Consider the following 24171-nt stretch of genomic DNA (forward strand, 5'->3'; position numbering starts at 1 on the left):
CCGAGAGGATAATTCCATCAGCGATCTCGAATTCCTCCCTCAACCCTTGTAGATATTTCTCGGTAACCCGAGAAGTCCAAACTTTGGCCGAAAACTGGCCCTCTTTCCGTTCAAAGACCAGGGCCTCTTCCTCTTCCTCTGGAAGATCAACCCCAAAAGTCCTCCCACTTGGACCCGGAGTACCTTGAGAGCAACCCTCTCCTCGGTCTTGCGAAAGAGAAAGGCTCGTCGTATCACGAGATTCCGACCCGCTCTCCTTCGAAGAATCGGACGAGGACGATATCTCCACGACCATAGTGTCCCTACACGACAGGGAAGACGAGTCAAAAACCTTTTTCTCGTTATCAACCCCCTCGGACTCAGGATTGGGAGGCACGCATGATTCATCATATGCCATTACAGGACGGTCCCATCCGATCTCTGGGACATGATACCACACGGGACTTCTGAGGAAAGGAAACTTAGGACCCATCCAACAAGGTAACACTATCGGGATCAGGTTCCGATCTCCGAACGACGCGAGGATCGAAGCTTAGATCAGGACGCGCAAGTCCACCCATAGCCCTAATGAAGTTGAGAAACTAAGATTCCTAAAGTCCGAAGGGTCCGAATACAATAAATAAAGAAGATATCGATCGCCGAACAACAATCTCAAAACAAAAGGAAGGTATCAAAACAATGAAAAAAGAACAGACCTTACCCGCGAGATTGAAGATCGGAAGATCCGAGCAAAAACGAAAAAGCCAAAAGCACAATCTGAATAAGCAGATCAAGCCGAGAACGCTCTGAGACCAGAATTCAGAAGAAAAAGCGAAATGAAGTCAAAAGTTGAGGAAAGGCCTTATATAAAGACTTCATGAACGGTGAGGATTAAGCTTGTCCAGGAAGCCAAACACATCTGACCGTCGAAGCAAAAGACGCTACGGTTCAGAAAGACCAGATGACAAACGACGTCGTCCTGTAAAAAGAAAAGAATGAAGAATTCTACTCGGATCATCCCGAGACGAGTAAGCAAAGATGAACACGGTCACAAAGCAAACCGAAATAGTTCCTTACCATTTTTGCTAAAGAAAAGACTAAGAAACTGGAGGGCAGCTGTTACGGGATAAATTAGTCAGACTCCGATCTGGCTAGTCGGACTACCGAGCAGCGAGAAGAATCCAGCACCGAGCTCAGGTTAAGTAAACCCAAGGGCCATCCATTGAGAAGGAACGAACCGTTCATAAGTTAAGAACGAAACCCACCGATCAGAACTTCGAAGAGAAGAGAAGAACGTGGGTCAAAGACTAGTCAAAACTAATAGAAAACATGTTTCAAGCTCTAAAACGCACACCTCGACGGTTCAGGAACCACGCAAGGAGCATTAACCGCCCACCTCAGAGAGAGGCGAAAGGCAGTTACCTATAACCGTCCAGAACGTGGGATTGATCACCCCACGTTCCTCAAAATAACCGTCAAAGACACGGCCAGATGAGTATAAATAGAGGCAGCAGCACAGAACGAGGGACGGACTTTTTTACACACTTTCTTTCACTTAAAATCTCTAAAAAACATTGCTCTCTTGTATTAGATTCGTCTGTATAAAGAGAAAGTCTTGCCTAAATCACCTCTGTACTCGGAGGCTTTGTACTCGGAGTCAGTATATTTTCGTGAGATATTGTTGTACTAATTTTACAGGTCAACAGACGGGCAATTCAAAATCAAGACGAAGAATATGAGAATTGGAAATGGATATCACTAGATGGATTCAAGTAGATAGAAACATCACAATTTTCAAATTATATATTTTTTTTTTCCAATTCATAATGAGAGTTCTCAATTCTATCTAAAGAAATTAAGTTTTTAGGGAAAGCTCTTGATAAGTCTAATGCATTATCAAATATCATCATGATAAGTCTTAAATGAAAAGTGAATATATTACAATTAATTAAGGTACATTTAGTAACTCCAAGATCTTAGTTTTGGTGGTACTTACTCCTCAATCCTCATTTGTGTGAGGTCTCATCCTGTGTTAGGGCGTGATTTCTATCTCAAAACTTGTAGAAAAAACGCAAATTTAAAGGATTTATCGTCATTTGTATTTAAATGTGTAATATAATCATTTTGTATATTATACATGATAAACATGCTCAATTCCCTTTTTGACGACCCTCCCGAGCCGAACTCGCTAAAGGACTTCCTAAAGGCACGAGTCTTCCAAAAAACGAGAGCCGCAATGGCCAAATGCGACCTAGGCAGGTAGAGAGCATGGGACATGCCTCACTTAACTATTACAAATTGCATTTTACCCCATATTTATTATTTTTATTTTTAGTTTAAAATTATATGATTTTTTCATATATGTCCTGTTGAAAAAACATTTTTTTTACACATTCCTCTTAATTTAAATTTTTGGCTCTGGCACTTGCGATGCGACGATGGCTTCAAGAGGAAAAGAAGAAACTTTACACACTTTTGAAAGAGAAAAAAAAAAAACAGAGAGAACGTCGCAGCCTTGGTTATTCAATTATCTTGATCCAAAAGAAAGTTGACCTACACTGTTTGATTTAAGAATTAAGACTAGCTGACCTAATCCTAGATTTGGCAGTTTTAGCACATAGACTATTGAGTTTGATCCAATAAGACCAAAACACAAAAAAGCGGTTAAAAACTACGCGTGGTTCATGTGATTGAATTGAACACGACTTTCCAAAAATCACGCACGTCGAAATTTACAAAGCAGAATTTGATTTGAACGTTGACAATGACATACATGATGCAATGAATAAAATAATATAAAAATAATAATCTATGTTGCTTTTGCGCGTATATAAATAAGGCGTCGAAAACAAAGCTATCTTCAAAACTCAAACAAAACTTTACTCGATACCCAACTACAACATACTCACAAAGAAGAGATCCAAATACCAGAAAATCGAATTACCCAAATCTTCATTTAATTTTTTCTCAATTTTATCCTTTGGTTCATGGAGAGCTGGTTGGGACTTCTTAGAATTCACGTGCAAAGAGGAGTGAATCTTGCTGTTCGAGATTCTCTCAGTAGCGATCCTTATGTTGTTGTTAAACTTGGCAAACAGGTATTATTTCTTTCTTCAGTACAACCGAAATTCATGGCTTTTAAATTTATTATTTTTATTTTATTTCGAAATCTCAAGGATAATTATTTTGATCTTATCCATGAACTGATAGTGATTTAAATATCGATTTTGGCAGAAGCTGAAGACTAGTGTGGTGACTAGAAGCCTAAACCCAGAGTGGAATGACCTTCTTACCCTTTCAGTTTCAGACCTGAACACCCCAATCAAGCTGTTTGTGTATGACAAAGACACGTTCAGTTTTGATGACAAAATGGGAGACGCAGAGTTTGACATCGGTCCATTTCTGAAAGTCTTGAAGATGGGATTGCAAGGTCTACCCAATGGGACGATAATCACAAAAGTACTGCCCAACAGACAAAATTGCTTAGCTGAAGAGAGCAAAATCTACTTCTCAAATGGCAAGGTTGTTCAAGATATGGTTCTCAGGCTCAGAAACGTGGAGTGTGGTGAAATTGAGCTTCAACTTCAATGGATTGATGTGCCTGCCTCACGGGGTTTGTAAGCAATATCTTTTATTGATAGCAAAAATTTGGTGAAAATCTTATCAACCAATATTCTCAAGTGTAAATTGTAGTATGTTGGAGGTGAGAGAGATAATTGTTTTTCATTTCCTTACATATATCTTTATTCTTTTATTCATAAAATTGTGTATTGTTTTGATCTAATATAGCGAATACTATTGTTTTTTTTTTCTTCTTCTTCTTCTTCTTCTTCTTCCACTTTTCCATAATCATATAAAAAAAAAATACTAAATTGCATGTATTAAAGTCAAAGTACGAAATAAAAGAAATAAAACTAATGAAAACGGAACGAGATTCAAGGTTGGCAGTCTAATGAAGTTAACTTCTTTAGGTAAATTTGAGAAAATATGTGTTGGAAAGATGTAAAATTGATTTTTTTTACAATATTAATAGTACAAATTTGAAAAATATGTGTATTTCGACAAAAATACCCTTAATAAATATATTTCAAATAAAACATTAAACTCAACATTTTTCTTTTAGGTGTGTTAAGCACACAACATAAAAAAGCATAGCATTTCTTCATCAAAAGAGCAGAAATAACAACATACAAATTTAAACCCAAGAGAGAATAACCATAGAAGAAATTCTCAAGCACCTACTCCACATTACAAGTCAAGAGAGCATAAAAAATACAAAGGACATATTGACATGACCAGTTTTCAATTCATAATGATATGGCTCAATAAGAAAATCTCAACTCATTGGGGTTTTCTATTTGATTCAACCTGTGAGTGAAACATTTAGTTAGACCATTAACTATCAATGCAAGAATAATAAAGCAAGAACACGTAAAAAAATTAATAAAAGACACAAAGAATTAGTAATCATGGTCAATGAAAAAAATTCATAATCTGGAAGACAGTATAAGTTTGGTGATGAAAAACAATTTACTAATTAATCAGATGTAAAATAATTTAAGGTTGCATATTACCTCTCAAACTACCATCTCCTCAAATTCTCCGTTTCTAAGCTCCTCTTACATTAGAGATCCCTCTCTTTTTTCACGCAATCCACTCTCGAATATTGTCTCAAGCGAATACGCAAACACACGTTTGCTAAACAGTTCTAAACAAATAAAGCATAACAATGAAAAGTATTTCTTTGAACTCGTTGTCGATGAAGATCCTCAAATTAAAGAAACGAGAATAATAATAAATCGATCGTGTGTGACGAAAACAATTGCTAACATGAAACATAAATTCTATGCAAGTTTTGCTTAGATTAACCAAAAAACCTTTAGCCAATCAAATCGATCAAGAAGCTAAATTTTATCATATTTTTCTAAATATATCGGAATTATAAATATCAAATGTCTTGAAAAGTAGTTGCAAAATTTTTTGTACAATTTATTGTGTTTCGTTAAATTAAAACCATGTCAAGGAGATTTAACATAATTTATAAAAGGGTCAATTAGGTAAATAGCCACATTTACATTTTGACATTGTTAAATAATCAACGTTTTGTAAATTTTGCGTAAATATCTATTTTCATATATTTACAGACGTAAATCTTAGATAAATAGTCACTTTTATTTATTAGGCCACGTCATCTTTATGATTATTACCTAAAATTTACGAAACGTTGACCATATAACAATCAATTCCATTTGTATCCGAAATTCTCGGAAAAAGAAAAAGAAAAACCTTATCTTTTATGCTGGAGAAGCAAGAGAACTACCTACCGAAAAAGGCCAATAATCAATTGAACAACGACCAACCGAAAAAAAAAAAAAAAAAACAACAACAACAACACACACACACACACTCTTAGTTTCCTTTCTACAACAAGAAGGAACCTGAAAAGCGTCTTAGATAATACGAACGCACTCAGCACCAGAGTGTCTACATATTGCTCGTTCAATTGCGAGGTACCCAAAAACGTTATGCTTTCCCGTTAGTTCTAGGGTACAGATTTTGATTCAGAGCTCGTTTTTTAGTTGCCGAAAGAATTAACTTCTTGATCAAGCGAGGAACTTTTGAATACCCAGTTACGGTTTTGATATCAAATGGTCTGTTTATGAGGTAAATTTTCTACCCACAGCATTGCCTTGACAGCAAGTGTTTTTAATTTATTTTTAACTACGAGATTTATGAACAACAAATTTTTGTTCGATTACTGAACGAATGTTCTAATCTTAGAATCTTCTTTATTTCACTCTTTTTGCAGAAAGAGTTTTCAAGATGGAAATGGGTTTAAGGTTGGTATAGAATATTTTTTTTCCCTTGGTGCAAATAATACAACTAATAATTTTCATACTTTATGAGCATGATTAATTTTTTTTTTTTTTTTGCTCATTTACAATTGTTGCAGATGTTGTCTTGTTCAGAAAGTACCATATTTGATCAGGAATCCTACACCATTAGACCTCGAAAGCTCTCATCAGTCTACATGGAATACGACCCGGCTCGGTTTGAATATCGGCGGTCCAAAGTTGACTCAATGTCGGGTTTCGTTCGGGAATCCTCACACACAACACATATCTCGGAGAGCTCATCGTGGTCCTGTTAGCGTGAAGGAATCTTCGTCCGTGGAATCGGAAAACAATTATGCGGCCGAAGAGCCTGTTGCTAAAACACTAAGCGTTGATGAGGCAATGTGACTTGCATTATGTTGTCGATTAATGTGCTCATTCTTTAGTGTTATTTGCTGATAAATGTGGAGATTCTGTTTCAGCTCAAGGCTTGGTCGGCCAACAGTGAAAGAGCATCGCTTCTCAGAAAGCTAAGTGAAGCCAACCAGCAAAACAGGTTCCTAAAAAGGCAGGTTTGTTCTGTTTTCGGTGTCTTTTTTTATAGTTGTATCAAGCACTTTTTTTTTACACTTTATTACAGTTCAACATGGAAATTACCTTTCCCAAAATGGTTGTGGCTCGCTGATATAAATTAAATCATTCTGTTTTGGAAAATTCAAGTGAATAAATTAATAAAAGAGATATGCCGAAATTATTCGGTGGAAGGAAAATGATAAGAGCTCACTAATATTCGCAACATCAACACCTCAACTTTGATCACTAAAACTAGCAATAATCTGATATAATCGTTTATCGTCTCTAATATGTAGTTGCACATAAGGGAAGAAGCCTTGGTTGACTTCAAGAATGAGCTTGCTGATATGGAGCTCGACATTCAGGTTCCGTCTCATTCATATTACCATGACATCATGCTCTTGTTTGATAAACGTAGTCTTATTTTCACGAGAAACAGAAAAATTCATGTTTTTTGTTGGACCAATTCACCATTTATTTTGTAGAGAACAAATTTTAAATTCTCAAGTAGTTTGGTAACTACCAAGCATATTGTCAGATGGCCTAGTCATCGGTCAGAATACAGCATCATAATAAACAAGTCCTACATTGAAACGGGTTTGTAATTTTATGCTTGTGATCAGGCATCAGTCAAACTATCCATAGAACTAGCAAACTCAGCCATTCCAGAAGGTACAAGAAAGATCAATGGGAAATATATTCAATCCCATCTTCTCTCCAGACTTGAAGGTATTTTCATGTTTTTGAGGTTGCTATACAACAAAATCCTCCTTTTTATGACAAAAATTCCACATTCTAACTGGAGATGAGTAAACCTTACATTCTGTTGCTGACTTGCAAAATATCTGCATAATGGAACATGGCTTATATATAGTGTCGACTCTAGGTTCATCTTTTTTATAATCCATGGATTTTTCAACCTCTTTTCTAATTTCTATTTTTGCTAGGGAAAGAGATTTCTAAAAAAGAACATAAAGATTGCTTTGTTGTGTTTGAAAGTACACAAAAAAATTGAAGGAAATAATTAGGAATGTAGGAGGAACATAGAGATTTTGGTAGACAAGAATAAGGCTCTGATTTCGAGATGGTTGTAGCGTAAAATCATCGTGGCAAACCGCGGATAGAACCGTAAACATTTGGGACCCAGGGGACAGTTCTAGAAGAACATTTCACAGCCCATGGAGGTCAACCTATTCGGTTGAAGAGGAATTCTTCAAAAGAGTTTTGTTGGAAGGTATGCGATGGTTTGATAGTCAGATTTTGGGAGGATAGTGGTTTGATAGTCAGATTTTGGGAGGGTAGTTGGATCGGATCGCAATCGTTGGGCAAGAAAGCCCGAATAGTAACCAAGGCTTCCAGAATGGATGGATTTCGATGAACGATGCGGAGGCTTTCTCAGTAAAATAATTTTACTCGACCCTTTTTTTTTTCCTTTTTATAGTTGCTGTTTTGCAACGGAGTTATGTATTCCAAACTCAAGTCGTTCCTAGAAAAACATGAAAATGGAGATCATAAGCGAAAAATAATGTAGGAACTTCTATACCAAAAATTACTACACTGCCCTTAGGACTTATGCTTTGTGCTCGGATTTTAAAGCTTACTACAAGTTCCCTGTAATCAGCCTCATAAAGGCTTTTCTTTCTCTCCTTTGGTGTTTGTAGCCGCCGAAATCAACTTGTGATTTTGTTAATTGCAGTGAATGTTTTGTAATTCCTTGTCATGGCAACTGCCAACACTATTCGTATAGTTTCTCTTGAAAAATTATGTAGAAAATGTTTGGTAGGTGTGTTTTTGCTTTTCCTTTATTTTCAGAGGAGAATAAAATCGATGATATAGTCGATATATTCTCTTTTTTTCTTTTCCCTCAAGTTTCTTTCATCACTGTCTTGTGTCCCAAAAAAAACATTGACGATTTCATGTTCTCCATGACAATTGATATTATTTTATTGAAGTGACTGATATTTTTATTTTATAAAATCTAAGGTTTCAAATTTGTTTTGCATTTTTGAAGGTGTACTCGAGAAGTTACGAGCACAGATTAAAGATGTCGCTGTTACACAGTCTAGGGAGGTTCTCGTAAGCTGGTACGGTATGGCTGAGGTGAGTTAGTAGCCTCTTTGATCTTAATTTCCTCCTTAAGAATGGACTTCTGTGCATTTTCAAAAGTAAAAATTGGAATTACTCTCAAGACAGAGTCAGTACTTAAAGCTTGACCTGAAAAAAAATAAAATAATAAAAGAAGAAGAGACACATACACACACATGGGTATGCAAAGGAAAGATCTTATTGATGAAGTCTCCTTATTGACGTGACCTCCTTTTAGGATCCTACTTTGAAAATATGAACAAATTTTATAAGGTAACGAGTTACTCCTATCATTCTCGAATTGGTCTTGAGATGAAACCACGTGATAAGAGACCGATCAATTGTTAGTTAGACCTATCTTTGTGCATATATGATTACCTCGGGTTATCTCGACGCTCTCTCACAATCGTCTCAAGTAGTTCCTTGAAAGTGCCATATACACCAAAAAAAAAAAAAAAAAACCAATGAATTAGAGTTCTAAACAAAATCACGAACATCAATCTTTGATAAACTCGTTGTTTGTTCATCTGGCCTCGTATGAAATCCATTTGTGTTATCATATCGATCATTAAACTATGTGACATCTTCCCATGCCAAAAAAAATCGTGTGACAAAACCTCATTCCGTGTTCTTGGTAACAGAGTGTTCAGGTGATGGGAACTTTTGACGGTTGGAGTCAAGGAGAGTATTTGTCGCCCGAATATATGGGTGCTTACAATAAATTTTCAGCGACTTTGTTGCTCAGACCTGGAAGGTATTTCCAACACTCATGAGTCGATCAATAACTGCGCTTTCTTCTTTACTGTTACTGCTTAAAAATGTGTTATGCCCTAAAAGGTTTTGTTTTGTGAAGGTACGAAATCAAGTTCTTGGTGGACGGAGAGTGGAAATTGTCGCCCGAGTTTCCTTCTGTTGGTGAAGGGCTGACGGAAAACAACTTGTTGGTTGTTGAATAAAAACTTCCCCGGAATCAAGTATTAGCTCCTAACATAGATTTTGTTTTTTGTTTTGTTTTTTGTTTTTTGTTTTGTTTTTTTTTTTTTATGTCTAATGTACTTGTATACTCTTTTTTTCTTCCTTGTACTTTTTCTATAAATTGTCTCGCCACCATTACTACAAATATAGGCATCGGGTGCAGCGAAAAACGCACCCGATGCCCAGAATGTCGCACCCGATAGTTTTTCGGGTCGCACCCAATAGTCCGTCACTAAAGGCTTCGGGGGTGCGACATGTCGCACCTAAAAGTGTTGCATATTAGGTGTGAAACTTTTAGGTGCGACTTGTCACATCCGAAGTTGCACCTATTTGACTTCAGAAAATCTCAAAAAATGAGTATCAGGTGCGACATGTCGCACATAATACGTTATTTTAAATAATTTTTTTTTTACAAATTAGAAGATGGAATCCTGAAACTATGTTGGTCTCGAGCCGCTCCGCCTTCGGGTTCTTCTTCTGGGTCTGGCGTGAAGAGGATGTTGGGGCCGTTTCGCCGCGGTCCGAGCGCCCAGATCTTCTTCAGGAGCTTCGGCCATTGTCGCCGGCATTTCTCTGCCCGGTCCTTGTCGTCCTTGTTCTTCGACGCGATGTCGATCTCGATGAGGTTTCCGAGGACGCCGAGCTTGCAAAGCGCGTCCATTACCAACGCCAAAATGATAGAGAGAGAGAGAGGCTGAGGCCGAGGTTGGGGTTTCCGCGGAGCGAGGTCGTCGCCAAAGAAAGAGAAAAAGAGTAAGATAGACCGAAAGAGAGTGAGATATATAGACATAGAGAGTGAGAGTCGCTTACAATGAGGCGGCGGCGAGGAGGAGAGGTGATGAGGAACAAGGAGCCACAAGAAAAATACCAAGTGCCGGTAGGACCCGTGACGAGGGCTCGAGCGAGGAGATTCAAGGAGGAGCTTAACAATCTGATCATCAAGCTCTAAGATGAAGAAGGAGATAAGCTCGCAAAGGAGAGAATTCAAGGAAGCCAAGAAACACCAATGAAGAATGTTATTTGGGTCGAATTGAATTAGACGGACTATTCCTATTTTGCTATTTCAATTTGAATTCGAGTTAAACACCTTTATGTGAGGATTTTCATTCTCTCTTTGGTTGTTTAGAACTATTCGAGTTTCTTACAAAGCGGTGCGTGTAAGAGTTCGAAACCGACTCATCAGACGGTCATTCGCATCCGTCCGTGGCGTCAATCGATTCACCCTCGTTCCTAAATTGTAGATGATCCGTCGCTGTTTTATTGGGATATTGGGTCTCGGAGCTTAGTCGGCCGAGGTTCATATCAAGAGGCGGCGGCGAGGACGTTTGTCGCGCAGAGAGAGTCGCATAGGTTCAGAGAGAGAGAGAGTGGAGTCGCGAAAATGAAGAAGAAGAAGAAGAAGAATGAGCGATATTTTATAATTTTAACCTAATACTTACAGGTGCGACATGTCGCACCTGTTGCTCATATTGGGTGTAACATGTCGCACCTAAACATTAGGTGCGACATGTCGCACCGGATATTAAAAAAAAAAAAAAAATTCAATTCAGGACAGTAAAAATAAGAGGGATTTTAAGGGGCTGTTTGGTAACGTTTTTATTTTTTGTTTTTAAAAATAAAAAAGTGACCTTAAGCAAAAAAAAAAACGTGTTTGATAAAGTCATTTTTGTTTTTTGTTTTTAAAAATAGGGGAGAGAATAAAACAAAAACTGGAGAATAAAAAAAACTTGTTTTCAAAATTTTTAAAAACAAAAACTCTCGAGATTCTTCTTCTCTTCGAACGCCGATCTCCTCCGCCGATCTCCTCGACGCCGACGCCGCATCTTCTCCGCCGATCTCCTCGACACCGACGCCGTCTCCGCCGCCGTCCGAGGCTGCCGAGGCGTCTTCCACGTGGCATCCCCCTGCACGCTCGAAGCCCCGCGGGACCCGCAGGCCGAGCTGCTCTCGCCGGCGGTCGACGACACCGTCAACGTCCTGCGCGCCGCCAGAGACACGGGCGTGAAGCGTGGTTATCACGCCGTCGATCTCGGCTATGGTTCCGAATCCTTCGTGGCCTCAAGGGAAGGTCTTTGACGAGGATTCCTGGACTGACCTTGACTACTGCAAATCTCGTCAGGTCTATAGTTTTTTTCTTTTCTATTTCTTTTTCTTTATGTTTAGAAATCTTATCCGCAAAAAAAAAAAAAAAAAAAAAAACAAACAAACAATTATCATTATTTTACGAGAAAATTTGTTATTAAATAATTTCACATTAATTTGTTGCTTAACAGATAAATGAATTATTTATCCTTATTTAGTAATCTTATTTCTAAATTACTGTATATATTTATAACTCATTCCCAGAATTATTAGCTCATGCTATAGCTCTCTCAAAAAAAAAAAAAAGACCTTAATTTTTAATTTTTTTTTCGTATTTTATGCTTTAAATAATAACAAATTTACCCCATGATTTTTGTTATACTTTAAAAGCAGACAAACCAAACATGTTTTTATTTTTTATTTAAAAATAAATAAAAATGTGATTACCAAACATGTATTTGTTTTTTCGTTTTAAAAACAAAAAACAAAAACGCAATTACCAAATATGTTTTTATTTTTTAAAAATTAGAAAACAAAACAAAACAGAATTTGTATTTTGAAAAACAAAAAACAAAAATGTTACCAAACAGCCCCTAAGCCCGCCTAAAATTTTTAAAACTTTTAGGTGCGACCGGATAGTATTGGGTGCGACATGTCGCACCCGATACCACTTAAAATGAGCGAAATTTTTGGTTTTCTGGAAAGGTATCTGGTGTGACATGTCACACCCAATGCCGGTTTAGATGCGACATTTAGGTGCGACATGTCGCACCGGATACCCTTCCGCACAAAAAAATGAAATTTGTAGTAGTGCACATCGAGATAATTTTTCAAGATTTATTATCTCGTACCGAAATTTAAGGGAAATAATGTTATTTGGAAAGAGAAAATATGGCTCGTGTTAGGATTTTTTATCCCCAAATCCGACCTAAAACATAAACGAATCACACAAAATTACGAAGAACAATAGCACAGATTTATAGTGGTTCACTTTCAATGCGAAAGTTACGTCTATTTTACTAGTGCAGATCTCATTAATACTCAAAATTGGGAGAAGGGTGTTTACAATCTCTCACCATGCGAATCATCGTCTTAAGATCTTCAGTTGTCAAACCAATCAGGCTCCATACCTCAACAGCTTGAACTCATATCTTCAATAATTGTATTTATTTATTGAGTAATTTAGAAGACAGTAAATATCATTTCAAACAAAATCAACATCATCACAAATATTATAACAAAATGTCTTTTCGAAACTCTCTGATTTCCAAATTTGGTTTTGCTGATTTTGGAGAATACGTTGAAAACAATTGAAAGCATATGATTGATTAGAAATGGATGCATTATGATGGAGAGCATCAAAGACTATTGAATTTCACCGGAAAAATATATATTTTCTATTTAGAAGTATTTATTTTTTTCTTTGATAGACTTTGGTAGCGCCAGACAAATACCATATAATTCAATCAAAATCTATGTAATTAACAATAAAAAATGAGAAGGTAATGTTTTTGGTGTGGGCTCAGTCGACGATTATTTTCTAATCCTTCTCCATTAATGCATCATGCCTGCCTCATTATTTCCTCAGCAAGAGTCTTTAATTATAGACCAATAACTTGCATCATTTCGACGATTCTTTACAATTAAATGTCCTTTCAAATTTCAATTAATAAGACATTGTAATATTAGTAATACAACATTAATATCTATTCATGTGTTCAAGAAAGGCAAGAAAAAGGCGTGAACGACTATTTTAGTTAAAATTATGACATGTCCTCAACTGGAGAGAGAGAGAGAGAGAGAGAGAGAGAGAGAGAGAGAGAGAGAGAGAGAGAGAGAGAGAGAGAGAGAGAGAGAGAGAGAGAGAGAGAGAAAGAAATTGTTTTAGACCATCATAAATGAAGACAATTGTTTTGCGAGAGAATAAGTAGTGCATCGTATAAAACCCACCTAGAGTTTTTTTTCGATCACTTTCACTTTTCTCTTTGGAAAATTCACGCAACCATACTTTGCATGTGCTCATCTGTCTATCATGGAGATCATCATCGACAGCAATCTCAAAGAAACTTGCAACTTTTATACCGTCGTACTAAGTGTGTGAGAGCGTGTTTTTCATTGACGTGCTATAGCTAGTCAATCTTCGAGAGATGATTTGGTGAAAGTGAGAGGGAGTCTCAGATCTAAGGAGAGCTTAGATTGCAGATCCATTGAGGAAGTCAAAGACGGGATGTTGCAGAGGGAGTTGTCAAACTTAATATTCATGTACCTTTGACTATTGAGATAGTGGATTGTTTTTCACCACCGGACGTATCAACCCCCTTAAGTAGGTGCTTTATCACCGAACATGATTACCAATTCCGTGTGTCTTCTATATGTTTGATTGATTATTTATCAGTTGGTTTAATTAATCCTGTTAAAAATAATCAGTTGTTCAACAAGTAGCTCTACCAACTTAGTTGAACAACCATCTAACATCACGTCACGTTAAGTGATTTAAAAACTAACGGTTAATTGGGGAAAATAAAATGGGACAAACTTTGCAACGTCATTAAATGAACGAAAATAAGAGGGAGAATTACATCCCGCTCATAATTTTTGACTTTTAAATGCGACAAAGTCGTATCCAAAGCCAAGGGTCACCATTGGATGCGACTAGTCGTATACATGCTGCATCCAATTATCAATAATCCCAGTTAAATGAGCGAAATTTTGGTGACTCTTGGTGACTCATTAGTATGCGACTAGTCGCATCCGATGCTCGATTGGATGCATCCAAAAGTCGTCCAAAGCCAATGACCCAATTTGTCATAGTGTTAATCGGTTAAATCTTTGACTGTTTTGAATTTTTAATGGTTAATCATTAACCGTTCAAAATGATTAAAAAATTTAACCGATTAATCATTTTGTCCACTTTTAGTACTTGACACCGACACCATCAACGTCTTTTGACGTTGCGTTTGCTCGCTCATACAAGCCAAGCATGAGAGAGTTCCGAGTGTCACTCTGTAGACTTCATAACAATAAATATTGATTATTTCACATTATGACATACCATATATAATAAGCTGTCATCCTAGCTTTTCTATTTCTATACGAGACTCTTTCTCAAACGCACATTTCTTTTTCTTTAGTGAGCAAATAGACAACACATTATTCATCTCGTCATTTACACCGTTCTTATAGTTCGGAATAATCATTGTTTGACTTGACTACTGATCATTTCTCTAAAGTTAGATATGCTCTCTATAAAGGTTCAAAATCGTCCAAGTGATGACAGTGTTGCCATTGGTTAGCTTTATAAATGATTCCATACCCAATACACGGAGAATAATATTATAGATGTTCTCAATCGAGGTTATGGACATTTAATAATCACCATCAATATTAACCAGAAAATTTACAGAAATAATGTGTAGTATTGCTTACAAGTTACTTGTATTTATTTGAATAACGACATTATTTAAATCGTAAGTAACAATCTTGCGTTAAATCAAATTGTTTTTATTTGACTATTAAAAATCTATTATCTGTCCCCACAGGCTGAATCTTTTGACTATATTTCTAACGTTAAAAAAAATTAATTACATAATTATTGAAGTTCTAATACGTAGGCAATTAGACAGCCTCATTGTCCTTGTATACCAGAATACAAGTGGTTTCAATATAAAAATAGCATGCCTAAAAAATTTAATCAATTATTGGAAGGGGTGTCAATACTATGCTATATCAAATAATATAATAGTGAATTATAATCTCTATATTCCAATAAAAGAATTCAGGGGACCCTCTATCTCCGTCACTATTTAACATTTTATATATTTTATAATAATATATGATGACACTTTTACTGTGACACATCAGTCATCACATACAATGAAACATGCAATATTTTTTTCAAAAATATGAATGAAAGTCAAAAACCGGTTGTTCTATTATTTCTCCTTGGATGTAGTGAATCTCCTGGAAAGCGCTCGCCTACCATTGCGCTTCGTTTCTAATCCAGCTTCCACTACATATATATATAATATATACACAAAAGTATGTTTTCACTTTCCCATCCTCATATTATTCTTTCAAGAGAGAGAGAGAGATAGAGAGAGAGAGAGAGAAGTGGTGAAACTCGCATCTAATTTTCTCTCTCTCCGTCTGTGTTTGCCCTAATTGATAATCTCAGGCGAGCGATGTCAAGCAAGGGCAGGAATTACAAGAGACATAGCGGCGGCGATGATGAGAAAGAGAAGAAGAGGTTTCTGATAACGGTGAACGTCGTGGGAAGCGCAGGTCCGATGAGGTTCGTGGTGAAGGAAGACGATGCGGTCTCGGCGGTGATAGAAACGGCTCTCCGATCCTACGCCAGAGAGAAAAGGCTTCCCATTATGGGCACCGATTCAAATCATTTCCTTCTCTATTCCGCCAATGCCGCTTCCGATGGTACATTCCATTTCTTTCTTGTTTCTCCATAAATAATACTTCCTCTAACCTGTTAGACCACCTCTTTCTTTTCTTTTTATTTTTCATTTTCATAATATATATATATATATATATATATATATATATATATATACTGTTAGTTATTTTATATGTGAGAAACTATTCCGTTCGTTCATATGATAATAATAATACTACTTAACGATCAAGATATGAGATTATATATATGCTGTGTATTTTTGGGTACACGGGTAAACAAACACAGACTTGATATGTATTTTTTATTCGCAGTGTTGTTTTTTTTAGTGGTTTATTTAACTTTTTTTTTTATGTAGTGCAATTATATGTTATAAACTCAATATAATTATTGGTTTGGGGGCTACCTTTGTCCAGCATGAAACCATGTATTTTTTATTGTGAAGCTTTTGATAATCACACAGCTTCATTTATGGTATTATAATTCGTGATTGATTATTTGGTAACTGTTTGTTCTTTTTTTTTTTTTTTTTTTTTTTTTTTTTTGTAAGCTTATTATTCGTTGCTTTCAGTTAGTGGTGACCAATTCAATTGGAAATTCTCAGTGGTTGTCCTTGTTTTTTTTTTTTTTTTTTTTTTTTTTTGAAATAATGAGTTCTGAATTAATTGCGGAAAGTACAAAAAATGGAATATTAGTTTCAAATGATGTTAAGAATATTTTATGGTGTAACATGTTCATTGGTCTCACAATTAGTTAGAAAATACATTAATAAATTCAACCAAGGTTGAATTCTTGTTTGGAGGGCTAAGAAGAAACATACAAACCCTTCTTTTTTTCTAGTCAATAATATTCGTTTCCACACAAGAATAAATTTTACTTTCCAATGTCATTAAACCTGTCTCTTGCTTTGCCTATAATTTAATGATAATTTTGTTTTCTTACGTAGCTTTAAACCCAGTGGCCAAGATAGGATCTCAAGAAGTGAGGACTTTCAAGCTTTGTAAGAAGCAGAGGCAATTACAGAGAAAGGCATCAGAGCTGATAGCTCAGAAGGGTTTTGGGTGTTGGAAATCATGGCTTCATAACCCTTTTACTTCCAAGTTACTTTCCCACTGAAAAAAATATCTCAATTAGAAACTCCTCGCTAATGTAATCAGGTTACATAACTGCGTACTAATAATAATTTCATAAATATTCATGATCGGACAACAATAGCAACAACCGATCTGATATTGATATAGAACTGTCAATATAATGTTTAAGAGGAAATTAGTTATATTAGTCTTCGTTTTCATGGGACGGAAATTTAATATCAGCTGGCCTTTATTTTCATGAGGAATATAATCAACTTTTTTGAAAAATAGAGGTTCACATGTGTAAAGGTCTAAAGCTGGAACGATTTCACTCAACAAACTTTGAATCCGAATATAACATCTGATCTGATGCAACTTCAAAAAAGCAACAAGAGAGTGATCTTTTGCTTTTGTTGAACATCAAGTCTATGATCATCCGGCCATAATCACGGAAATGATCCGATTAACACAACACAGAGAACTCATGTTCAAGGGGTTCCTTTCTATGCATCTTTATATATCTCTAAATCAAAGAAAACATGTGTATAGCTATCTTATTGATCATTACAGTTCTCGCCAACAAATTCATTTAGCACCAAACTTCGAAAAGTTATTGCGAAAAATGGAACGCAATCCGATATCCACCAACGGTGATGTTCAGTCTTTCATTTTCCTAGATTTTTTTATTAATGGCGAAAATAAAATTTAGCTCAGTAGCACTAATACTGCAAAAAAAAAAAAACAAAAAAAAACAAAACAAAACAAACTTGTTTTTTGCTATTACATTGAGTGAAAGTCCAACTGCTCTACGTCTGGAGTAGAGGTACTAATTTATTGCTAACTCGAGTACCTAAATCCCTTAATAAGCCTTAATCCAATAATTATCCTCGGCTCAGCTTGACCTGATCCAGAGCTATGAGCTCATTATTCAATCATCAATATAGATTTTGATTTACTTTCTTTTTTCGCTTGCTAAGCAGTTAGGCTGTTGAAATTCTTCGATCTCGTAGAATACTCCTTTACGAGCCTAGAAAAGAAGGAATCTTCTCTCTCAAGCAATCTAGTCGGCGAGTCATACTCCGCGATCCTCCCTGTTTCATCATTGGACAAAAAGCTTTCATAAAAAATCCAAAAACAGACAGATTTTTTTTTCGGTTATTAGTTAGCTAGCTCACCGTCGCTGAGGACCAAAACGAGATCGCTGTCGACGACGGTGTGGATTCTGTGAGCTATCGTGACGACCGTGCGATTCTCGAACTCTTTGCCGATGATCTTTTGGATCACGCAGTCTGTTGCAGAGTCCACCGAAGCCGTGGCTTCGTCGAGCACGAGAACGGAGCTTTTCTTCAGCAAGGCTCGCCCGAGGCACAAAAGCTGTCTTTGTCCCACGCTCCAATTCTCTCCGTTCTCGACCACTGTGGCATCCAATTTCTTCTCCTTAGAGCCGACCAGAGCGGCGAGTTGACATTTCTCGAGCGCCTGATAATACGCCAAACAAGTTTAGTGATCCCAGATATGAATCAGCTGATGATGAGGACTGATAGTTTTTTTTTTTTTTTTTTTTTACCTCCCAAGCCTCGGAGTCGGAGTGTTGGTGTAGCGGGTCGAGGTTTCCTCTGACGGTTCCTTCGAACATTGTGGGATCCTGTGGGATGATGCTGAGCCTCGATCTCAAGTCGTGGAGACCGATCTCGCGAGTGTCGACACCGTCGATGACGATGCTTCCTTCGATCGGCTCGACGATCCTGAAAAGGGCTTGTATCAGCGTCGATTTCCCGCTCCCAGTCCTTCCCACAACTCCGATTTTCTTCCCTCCTGGAAATGTGCAGTCGATGTTCTTCAGGACAGAGGGAAGATGATCCGCGTAGCGAATCTACACCGAAGAAAATCATGATGTGACAAAGAATATTGCTGATTAGTATTTTTTTTGTTTTTGTTTTGGATAAGTGCTTACATGGAGATTTTTGAAGCGAATTGTTCCGGACGCTGGCCATTCGTTTGGCGGTCTTGAATTTTCGATCAACAAAGGCGCTTCGCTTACGATTTTTGAGTACTGAATGATTCTTTCGACTGAGATCATTTTGTTTTCGGCATTGCATATATTCCATATAACGCTGGCTTGCAACACGTTTAGATTTATTCCGTACGTTACAGCCAACCCCGCTATGCCTGAGTAAAAAAATATAAGAAAATTTATTCCAATCCAATATTAAAAATATCTTTTTTTTTTCGATACTCACTTGGATTAATAACCCCTTCGGGCAGCGTCACGAGCAAGACCAGCGAGAAGGCGAAAACGAAGTTCGATAGGACGTTCAGCCTGAAAGAGAGCCATTCCATCGCAGCGACGTTGTGAAACCATGGAGCCGAGTGATTGTCGATGAGGCAAATATTGGCTTCGATGAAACGGCATTCTTGTTGAAAAGCGCGGATCGTTGACACGCCCGATAGTGACTCGGAAAAGTGGTGGAGAATCGGACTCCTTTGTATGCCTTCCAATCGCGCCAATTCTCGAGCCGTCGGTATGTAATATCTCTGCCAATTAATTTCACCATAACAATGTTTCATATAATCTCACTACAAAAGATAGAGAGAGAGAGAGAGAGCTAAAAAGAAAAAACATCTTACTTGGAACCAAATGCAAACGGCAGTGACCGGAATAAAGATGAGAAACAATTCCCAAGCTACTTGTGACATCACAGCAATGGTCCCCAAAAGCTGTATGATCGAAAAAGCACACCAACCTAATTTCTGCGGCATTTCCAAATCAACGACGCTCTGATCCATAGAAGCCTGTAAAAAGTTTAAAACAATTATTATGACACATCTTATTATATGCGAGGCTCGAAAATTTGACATGGTTTTTTTTTTACCCTGCTTAAGATTCTTCCTGTTGGGGTTGAATCGAAAAACGACATAGGAGCTCTTAGTACACTGTGTAACATGTTCATGAAGAGCTTCTCTGCCGTCCAAAGCCCTGCGATTCCCACCAATGAGGCCCGAAGCAACACGCAGAGCGAGCCTCCCACGGCAAGCAGAGTGTAGATCAATAGTACAGAGTTCATTCCCACTTTAGGCTCGGTCCCGGATTTTGTAGGACACGACCAAGCGATCCAATAGTTGCTCGCTATCTGTAGGACTTGGAACGAGGATTGCGCTAAAATTATGATCGGGACGAGGGCTCCTCCTTTCACGATGGTCAAATAAGCCCAATACACGTCTCTCCCAATGCTTCCTTTCTCTCGCTCTTCGTCTTGGACAATTTTTCCTGTCTTTTCGGTTATCTCGGGGGAGAGATCGTGGTCGGATTCTTGGCGCGCTTGTAGGTGCTCGGAGCTTGAAAGGGACTCGCCATCGGCTACTTGGTGTGATCTACTAGTATTTTCGGCAGTTAGGATCGAATCGAGAGCTTGGCTGTGAGCTCCGACCAAGGCTTCGAATCCTATGTTTTCCTTCAGAAGCTCTTTGAATGTTCCGGCTTGTGCAATTTTTCCACTTTCCATCACCTAATTGATGCAACAAAGTTAGTCCCGGTTTTTTCCTGAGAAGCTCATTATGCTCATCATGTAAGCCTAATAATGACTTACCAGAATAAGGTCCGCAGCCGGGAGAAACTCTACTTGGTGCGTCACAAAAATAATTGTCTTTTCTCGGAGTATTCCCATAAGGCAGTCCTACGAGAAGCAGCGTATAACGGTATAATCATATTGCGAAGCTAGATTTGATACTTAATATTCATTGTAAAAGGAAGAGAAAATTACATGAAAGAGTTGAGTGCCCGTGTGAGCATCGACGGCGCTGAAAGGGTCGTCGAGGAGATAAATATCTGCGTCCTGGTAAACGGCACGAGCGATCTGTATTCGTTGCTTCTGACCACCGCTCATGTTGATCCCTCTCTCTCCGATCTCTGTCATGTCGCCGCACGGGAAAAGCTCCAAGTCTTTCACCAAAGCGCAAGCCTTGACCGTCCTCTCGTACTTGTCTCTGTCGTATCGGTTCCCAAACAAGATATTGTCTCTGACATTCCCCGTGAGAATCCAAGGAGACTGAGAGACATAAGCCTTCGAACCGCTGATCTCGACCGCCCCGGACAGCTTTTCCATTTCCCCGAGAATGCTCGAGAGCAGGCTCGACTTCCCCGACCCCACGGTCCCACACACCGCGACCTTCGTTCCTCTCTTGACTCTCAAGTTTATGCCGTTCAGAGTCGGGGAAGCCGACTCGGCGTCCCACCTGAACTTCCCGTTTTCCACGCACACGTCGAACTCCGTCTCGTGCCTCGCCACGCGCTCGACCGCGTCTCTCTGAAGCTCTTCCTCTCCGAAGAAAGAAGCTAATCTGTCGGCCGAAACCTTTCCCTGCGCAATCACGCTGAGCAGATCGGGGAGAGCGAATATCGGGTCCTGTAACATCCGGAACGTAGCCAGCGCCGCTAAAACCCTCCCGGCTGTGAGCTCGATTCCCATAACGATGCACGACCCGAACGTCACGACCGAGATGAACGTGGGCGATCCCCAGAAGATAAAAGCGCCCAAAGCGTTCAGTTTTATCGACTTCCACAGCCAGCCGCGCTCCACACTCCTCAGCTCCTCGAGCTTTTGACGGAACCGAACGTCCCAAGCTTGAAGCTTCAGTATCTTCATGTTCCTGAGGATCTCCGAAGTGGCCTTCATTCTCTCGTCCTTGGCTTCCATGATCATCGACTGGTATCTCTTTTGAAACCTCGTGAGCGGAATGTTGCACGAGAGCACCGCTAGAGTCGCGGCCAACGTGGCCGCCGAGCCGAGGCCGATATTCGTGTGTAAGATGTAGATCGCCAGCGAGATTTGGATCGGAAGCATCCAGATTATGTTCAAGTACCACATGAAATCGGTGATCCTCTGTATGTCCACGCTCATGTAGTTGATCATCTCTCCGCTGGTCCGGTTCTGGCGGGACTGGCTCGAGAGAACCAAGCCTTTACGGTATATGCGAGATATCAGGGCTGCTCTGAGACGTAGGCCCAGCTGGCGGGCCCCGAATATCCACTGCCTCTGCGCGGTCGTCTCGACCATCTTCGCGACCAAGAACGCCAGCGCGAGAAGGTATCCGTGTCTCAAGCTCTCGCTCTCCTTTTCGCTCAGAAAAGTCACAAAGTCGTTGATGAGATACGGACCCACGTAAGAGGCCATAGCGTTTATCACCGCGAAAGACGCGTTTATGGCCGCTTTCCGACGAACAAAGTAATATATGACGACGTAGATGGACGGGTATGTGGTGGCTTCTTCTTTGTCCCTCACATACTCGAGGCTCTCGTCAAATTCACGAGAGAGGAACTCGGCTGAGTCTTTGACGTCGATGCCCGGGATGTCCTTTTGCTCGAGGGATTTCCTGTACCCGACTGCGAACAACGGGCTGAGCCAAGTGAATGTGACGAGCTGGAATAAACTAGCTTTCCCGTACGGAGATTCTCTTTGTCCCTCCACGTGCTTATCGCTCTTACCGTTGATAAGAGGCTCGGTGACTCTATTGGTGTCTTGTACCACCGCTATCCCCGTTTTCCCTCTGACTGAGACGCCAAACACCCAAGCGGACAAAACGAATTCGAAGATATCAGCATAGTCTCGCAGCCCCAGCTCCGAGTGATCTGCAATTCCCGTGATGTGAATGTCGAGAGCCACGGATATCATTGACATTACGAAGCTCCATAACCACCACACCCTGAGTAACCAAGGAAACATCGCGAGCCTATTCTCGATAGTTCTGAACAGCCCTGCCGTCGATGCAGCCCAAAACAAGACTCGGAGCGTCTCCGAAGAAAAGGCTCGGCCTCTCAACGAGCAGTGGGTTCCTTGTCCTCCAAGCAACATCAGGAGAAGCATTGCGACGTGATTTCCCATCAATGCGATCGAACAAACTATGCTCAATTTAAAGCTGATGCCGAGGCTGACCCGAGTCGAGGACCTGTCTGCAGAGTTTGTCCCATTTTTTTGTGGTGTGGGAAAGAATTTCACTATTAATTGGAGTAAAAAGACTCCAATAAATAGTAATTGCACTGCTATGTTGATGTGCTCTCCCAAGCAAGCTATGTTTTGGTTGAGCCATAATGGTGGCAATCCGAGATGAAGATTCTGTAAATCTGTAAAAAAAAATATTGCAAAACAGTTTGGTTTTTCACTCTGCTTGTCTGTCTAATATCATTATATTCAGGTTAGAAAAGTTATTTTTTTTGGTTCATATCGTTTCCCTTTTAATAATACTACGCCGGAATTTTAATTTACTACTTTATAGTTACACCCCATAAAGAAACCATTAAATAATCAAGCAAAAGTTGATTATGTGAACAAATAAGATTTATGTGCGAGGAAAAAAGATCTTTTTACCAAATATACGTTTATGCCAATTGTAGAAATTAGAAGATATTTATGCACCATTTACTATGCACACGTTCCTAAAGGATAAAGCAAGCAGTTTACAACAAATTTTAAGTGTTAAATCATGAAGAGAAAAATACACTCTCTCTAATAATAAGTATGTTGAAGACGAACTTGTATCCTCTCGTAAAAACTAATGAACAGAGACGAAGGAGAACCAAAAAAAAACAAGAAAGAAATAGACGCAGAAGAAAAAGAAAAAAAAAATCATTGTGCATTTTATAGACGCAAAATTAATAAAGATGGAAAGAAAATGAAAATCAAGGGTTTTAAGAGTTGCGAGAGAGTATTAGTGATGTGATGAGCGATCGAGTGCATGTGTATATCTGCATATTGAGAGAGGGAGAGAGAGATTACGCGTTATGAGGGCTTGGAAATTGAACATGACTTCTGAGGCAGGAGTTCAAAGCTTCATAATTCTCAGTATCAGTGCTCTCAGTGCTTCAAGATATTGCGAGTATATATGTCGGCTCAGAGAATATAGACTTAAATATATCCAATATATATATATATATATATATATATATATACTGTATACACATATGTTGGATGCTTTTGGGAATCACGTTCACGCTCCACTAGTTTCGCATAAAACTACAAAAAAAAAACACCCTATAGAAACATTAAATCGAATTGAAAGTGACTTTCACGTCATCTGTTTCTGAGTGATTGTGTGTACACATCAAGGAATCTCTTTTCAATGCGCATAAATTTTTTGGCATATAATTACATATATATAAGCTAGCTAGAAG

General features: G+C 38.6%; 4 protein-coding genes across 5 annotated transcripts; 3 read left to right on the plus strand and 1 right to left on the minus strand.

Moving 5' to 3' along the window:
* The first annotated feature begins 2834 nt into the window (after positions 1–2834).
* Positions 2835–3788, plus strand: LOC149406745 (protein C2-DOMAIN ABA-RELATED 4-like). Its single transcript, XM_089608518.1, has 2 exons — positions 2835–3077; positions 3214–3788. Exons 1-2 carry the CDS (start codon positions 2967–2969, stop codon positions 3598–3600), a joined length of 498 nt encoding a protein of 165 aa, XP_089464644.1. The 5' UTR covers positions 2835–2966; the 3' UTR covers positions 3601–3788.
* Positions 3789–5374: 1586 nt separating this feature from the next.
* On the plus strand, positions 5375–9670 carry LOC149406746 (PROTEIN TARGETING TO STARCH (PTST)). Of its 2 annotated transcripts, XM_089608513.1 has the most exons (10): positions 5378–5489; positions 5559–5643; positions 5789–5819; positions 5933–6212; positions 6296–6385; positions 6683–6751; positions 7010–7115; positions 8398–8486; positions 9113–9225; positions 9325–9670. In XM_089608513.1, exons 3-10 carry the CDS (start codon positions 5803–5805, stop codon positions 9425–9427), a joined length of 867 nt encoding a protein of 288 aa, XP_089464639.1. In that variant the 5' UTR covers positions 5378–5489; positions 5559–5643; positions 5789–5802; the 3' UTR covers positions 9428–9670. The 2 variants fall into 2 exon arrangements, with proteins under 2 accessions (XP_089464637.1, XP_089464639.1); XM_089608511.1 differs by having other exon boundaries at positions 5375–5643.
* A 5927-nt stretch (positions 9671–15597) lies between these two features.
* Positions 15598–17248, plus strand: LOC149406747 (uncharacterized). Its single transcript, XM_089627187.1, has 2 exons — positions 15598–15959; positions 16880–17248. Exons 1-2 carry the CDS (start codon positions 15710–15712, stop codon positions 17047–17049), a joined length of 420 nt encoding a protein of 139 aa, XP_089483313.1. The 5' UTR covers positions 15598–15709; the 3' UTR covers positions 17050–17248.
* Positions 17249–17536: 288 nt separating this feature from the next.
* LOC149406748 (putative ABC transporter C family member 15) lies at positions 17537–23915 on the minus strand. Its single transcript, XM_089608526.1, has 10 exons — positions 23777–23915; positions 20768–23124; positions 20594–20680; positions 19880–20512; positions 19635–19799; positions 19247–19541; positions 18961–19175; positions 18574–18879; positions 18182–18485; positions 17537–18097 (listed from the first exon to the last, which is right to left on the minus strand). Exons 1-10 carry the CDS (start codon positions 23802–23804, stop codon positions 17979–17981), a joined length of 4509 nt encoding a protein of 1502 aa, XP_089464652.1. The 5' UTR covers positions 23805–23915; the 3' UTR covers positions 17537–17978.
* Positions 23916–24171: the final 256 nt, after the last annotated feature.

This window comes from Urtica dioica, chromosome 1 (genome assembly GCF_054948205.1).
Source record: "Urtica dioica subsp. dioica isolate 48M chromosome 1, U.dioica_male_clone48M_v1_H2, whole genome shotgun sequence".
Classification (NCBI taxonomy): Eukaryota; Viridiplantae; Streptophyta; class Magnoliopsida; order Rosales; family Urticaceae; genus Urtica; species Urtica dioica.

Bases quoted from the DNA above. Each gene is read 5' to 3' on its own strand.
- LOC149406745 (XM_089608518.1), top strand. From the start codon at position 2,967: ATGGAGAGCTGGTTGGGACTTCTTAGAATTCACGTGCAAAGAGGAGTG. The intron at 3,078-3,213 runs GTATTATTTCTT...CGATTTTGGCAG, and splicing joins TTGTTAAACTTGGCAAACAG to AAGCTGAAGACTAGTGTGGT.
- LOC149406746 (XM_089608511.1), top strand. The intron at 6,386-6,682 runs GTTTGTTCTGTT...TCTAATATGTAG, and splicing joins ACAGGTTCCTAAAAAGGCAG to TTGCACATAAGGGAAGAAGC. The intron at 8,487-9,112 runs GTGAGTTAGTAG...TCTTGGTAACAG, and splicing joins GCTGGTACGGTATGGCTGAG to AGTGTTCAGGTGATGGGAAC.
- LOC149406747 (XM_089627187.1), top strand. From the start codon at position 15,710: ATGTCAAGCAAGGGCAGGAATTACAAGAGACATAGCGGCGGCGATGAT. The intron at 15,960-16,879 runs GTACATTCCATT...TTTCTTACGTAG, and splicing joins CGCCAATGCCGCTTCCGATG to CTTTAAACCCAGTGGCCAAG.
- LOC149406748 (XM_089608526.1), bottom strand. From the start codon at position 23,804: ATGTTCAATTTCCAAGCCCTCATAACGC. The intron at 20,681-20,767 runs GTAATTTTCTCT...TGCTTCTCGTAG, and splicing joins CGGGCACTCAACTCTTTCAT to GACTGCCTTATGGGAATACT. The intron at 20,513-20,593 runs GTAAGTCATTAT...TGCATCAATTAG, and splicing joins CGGCTGCGGACCTTATTCTG to GTGATGGAAAGTGGAAAAAT.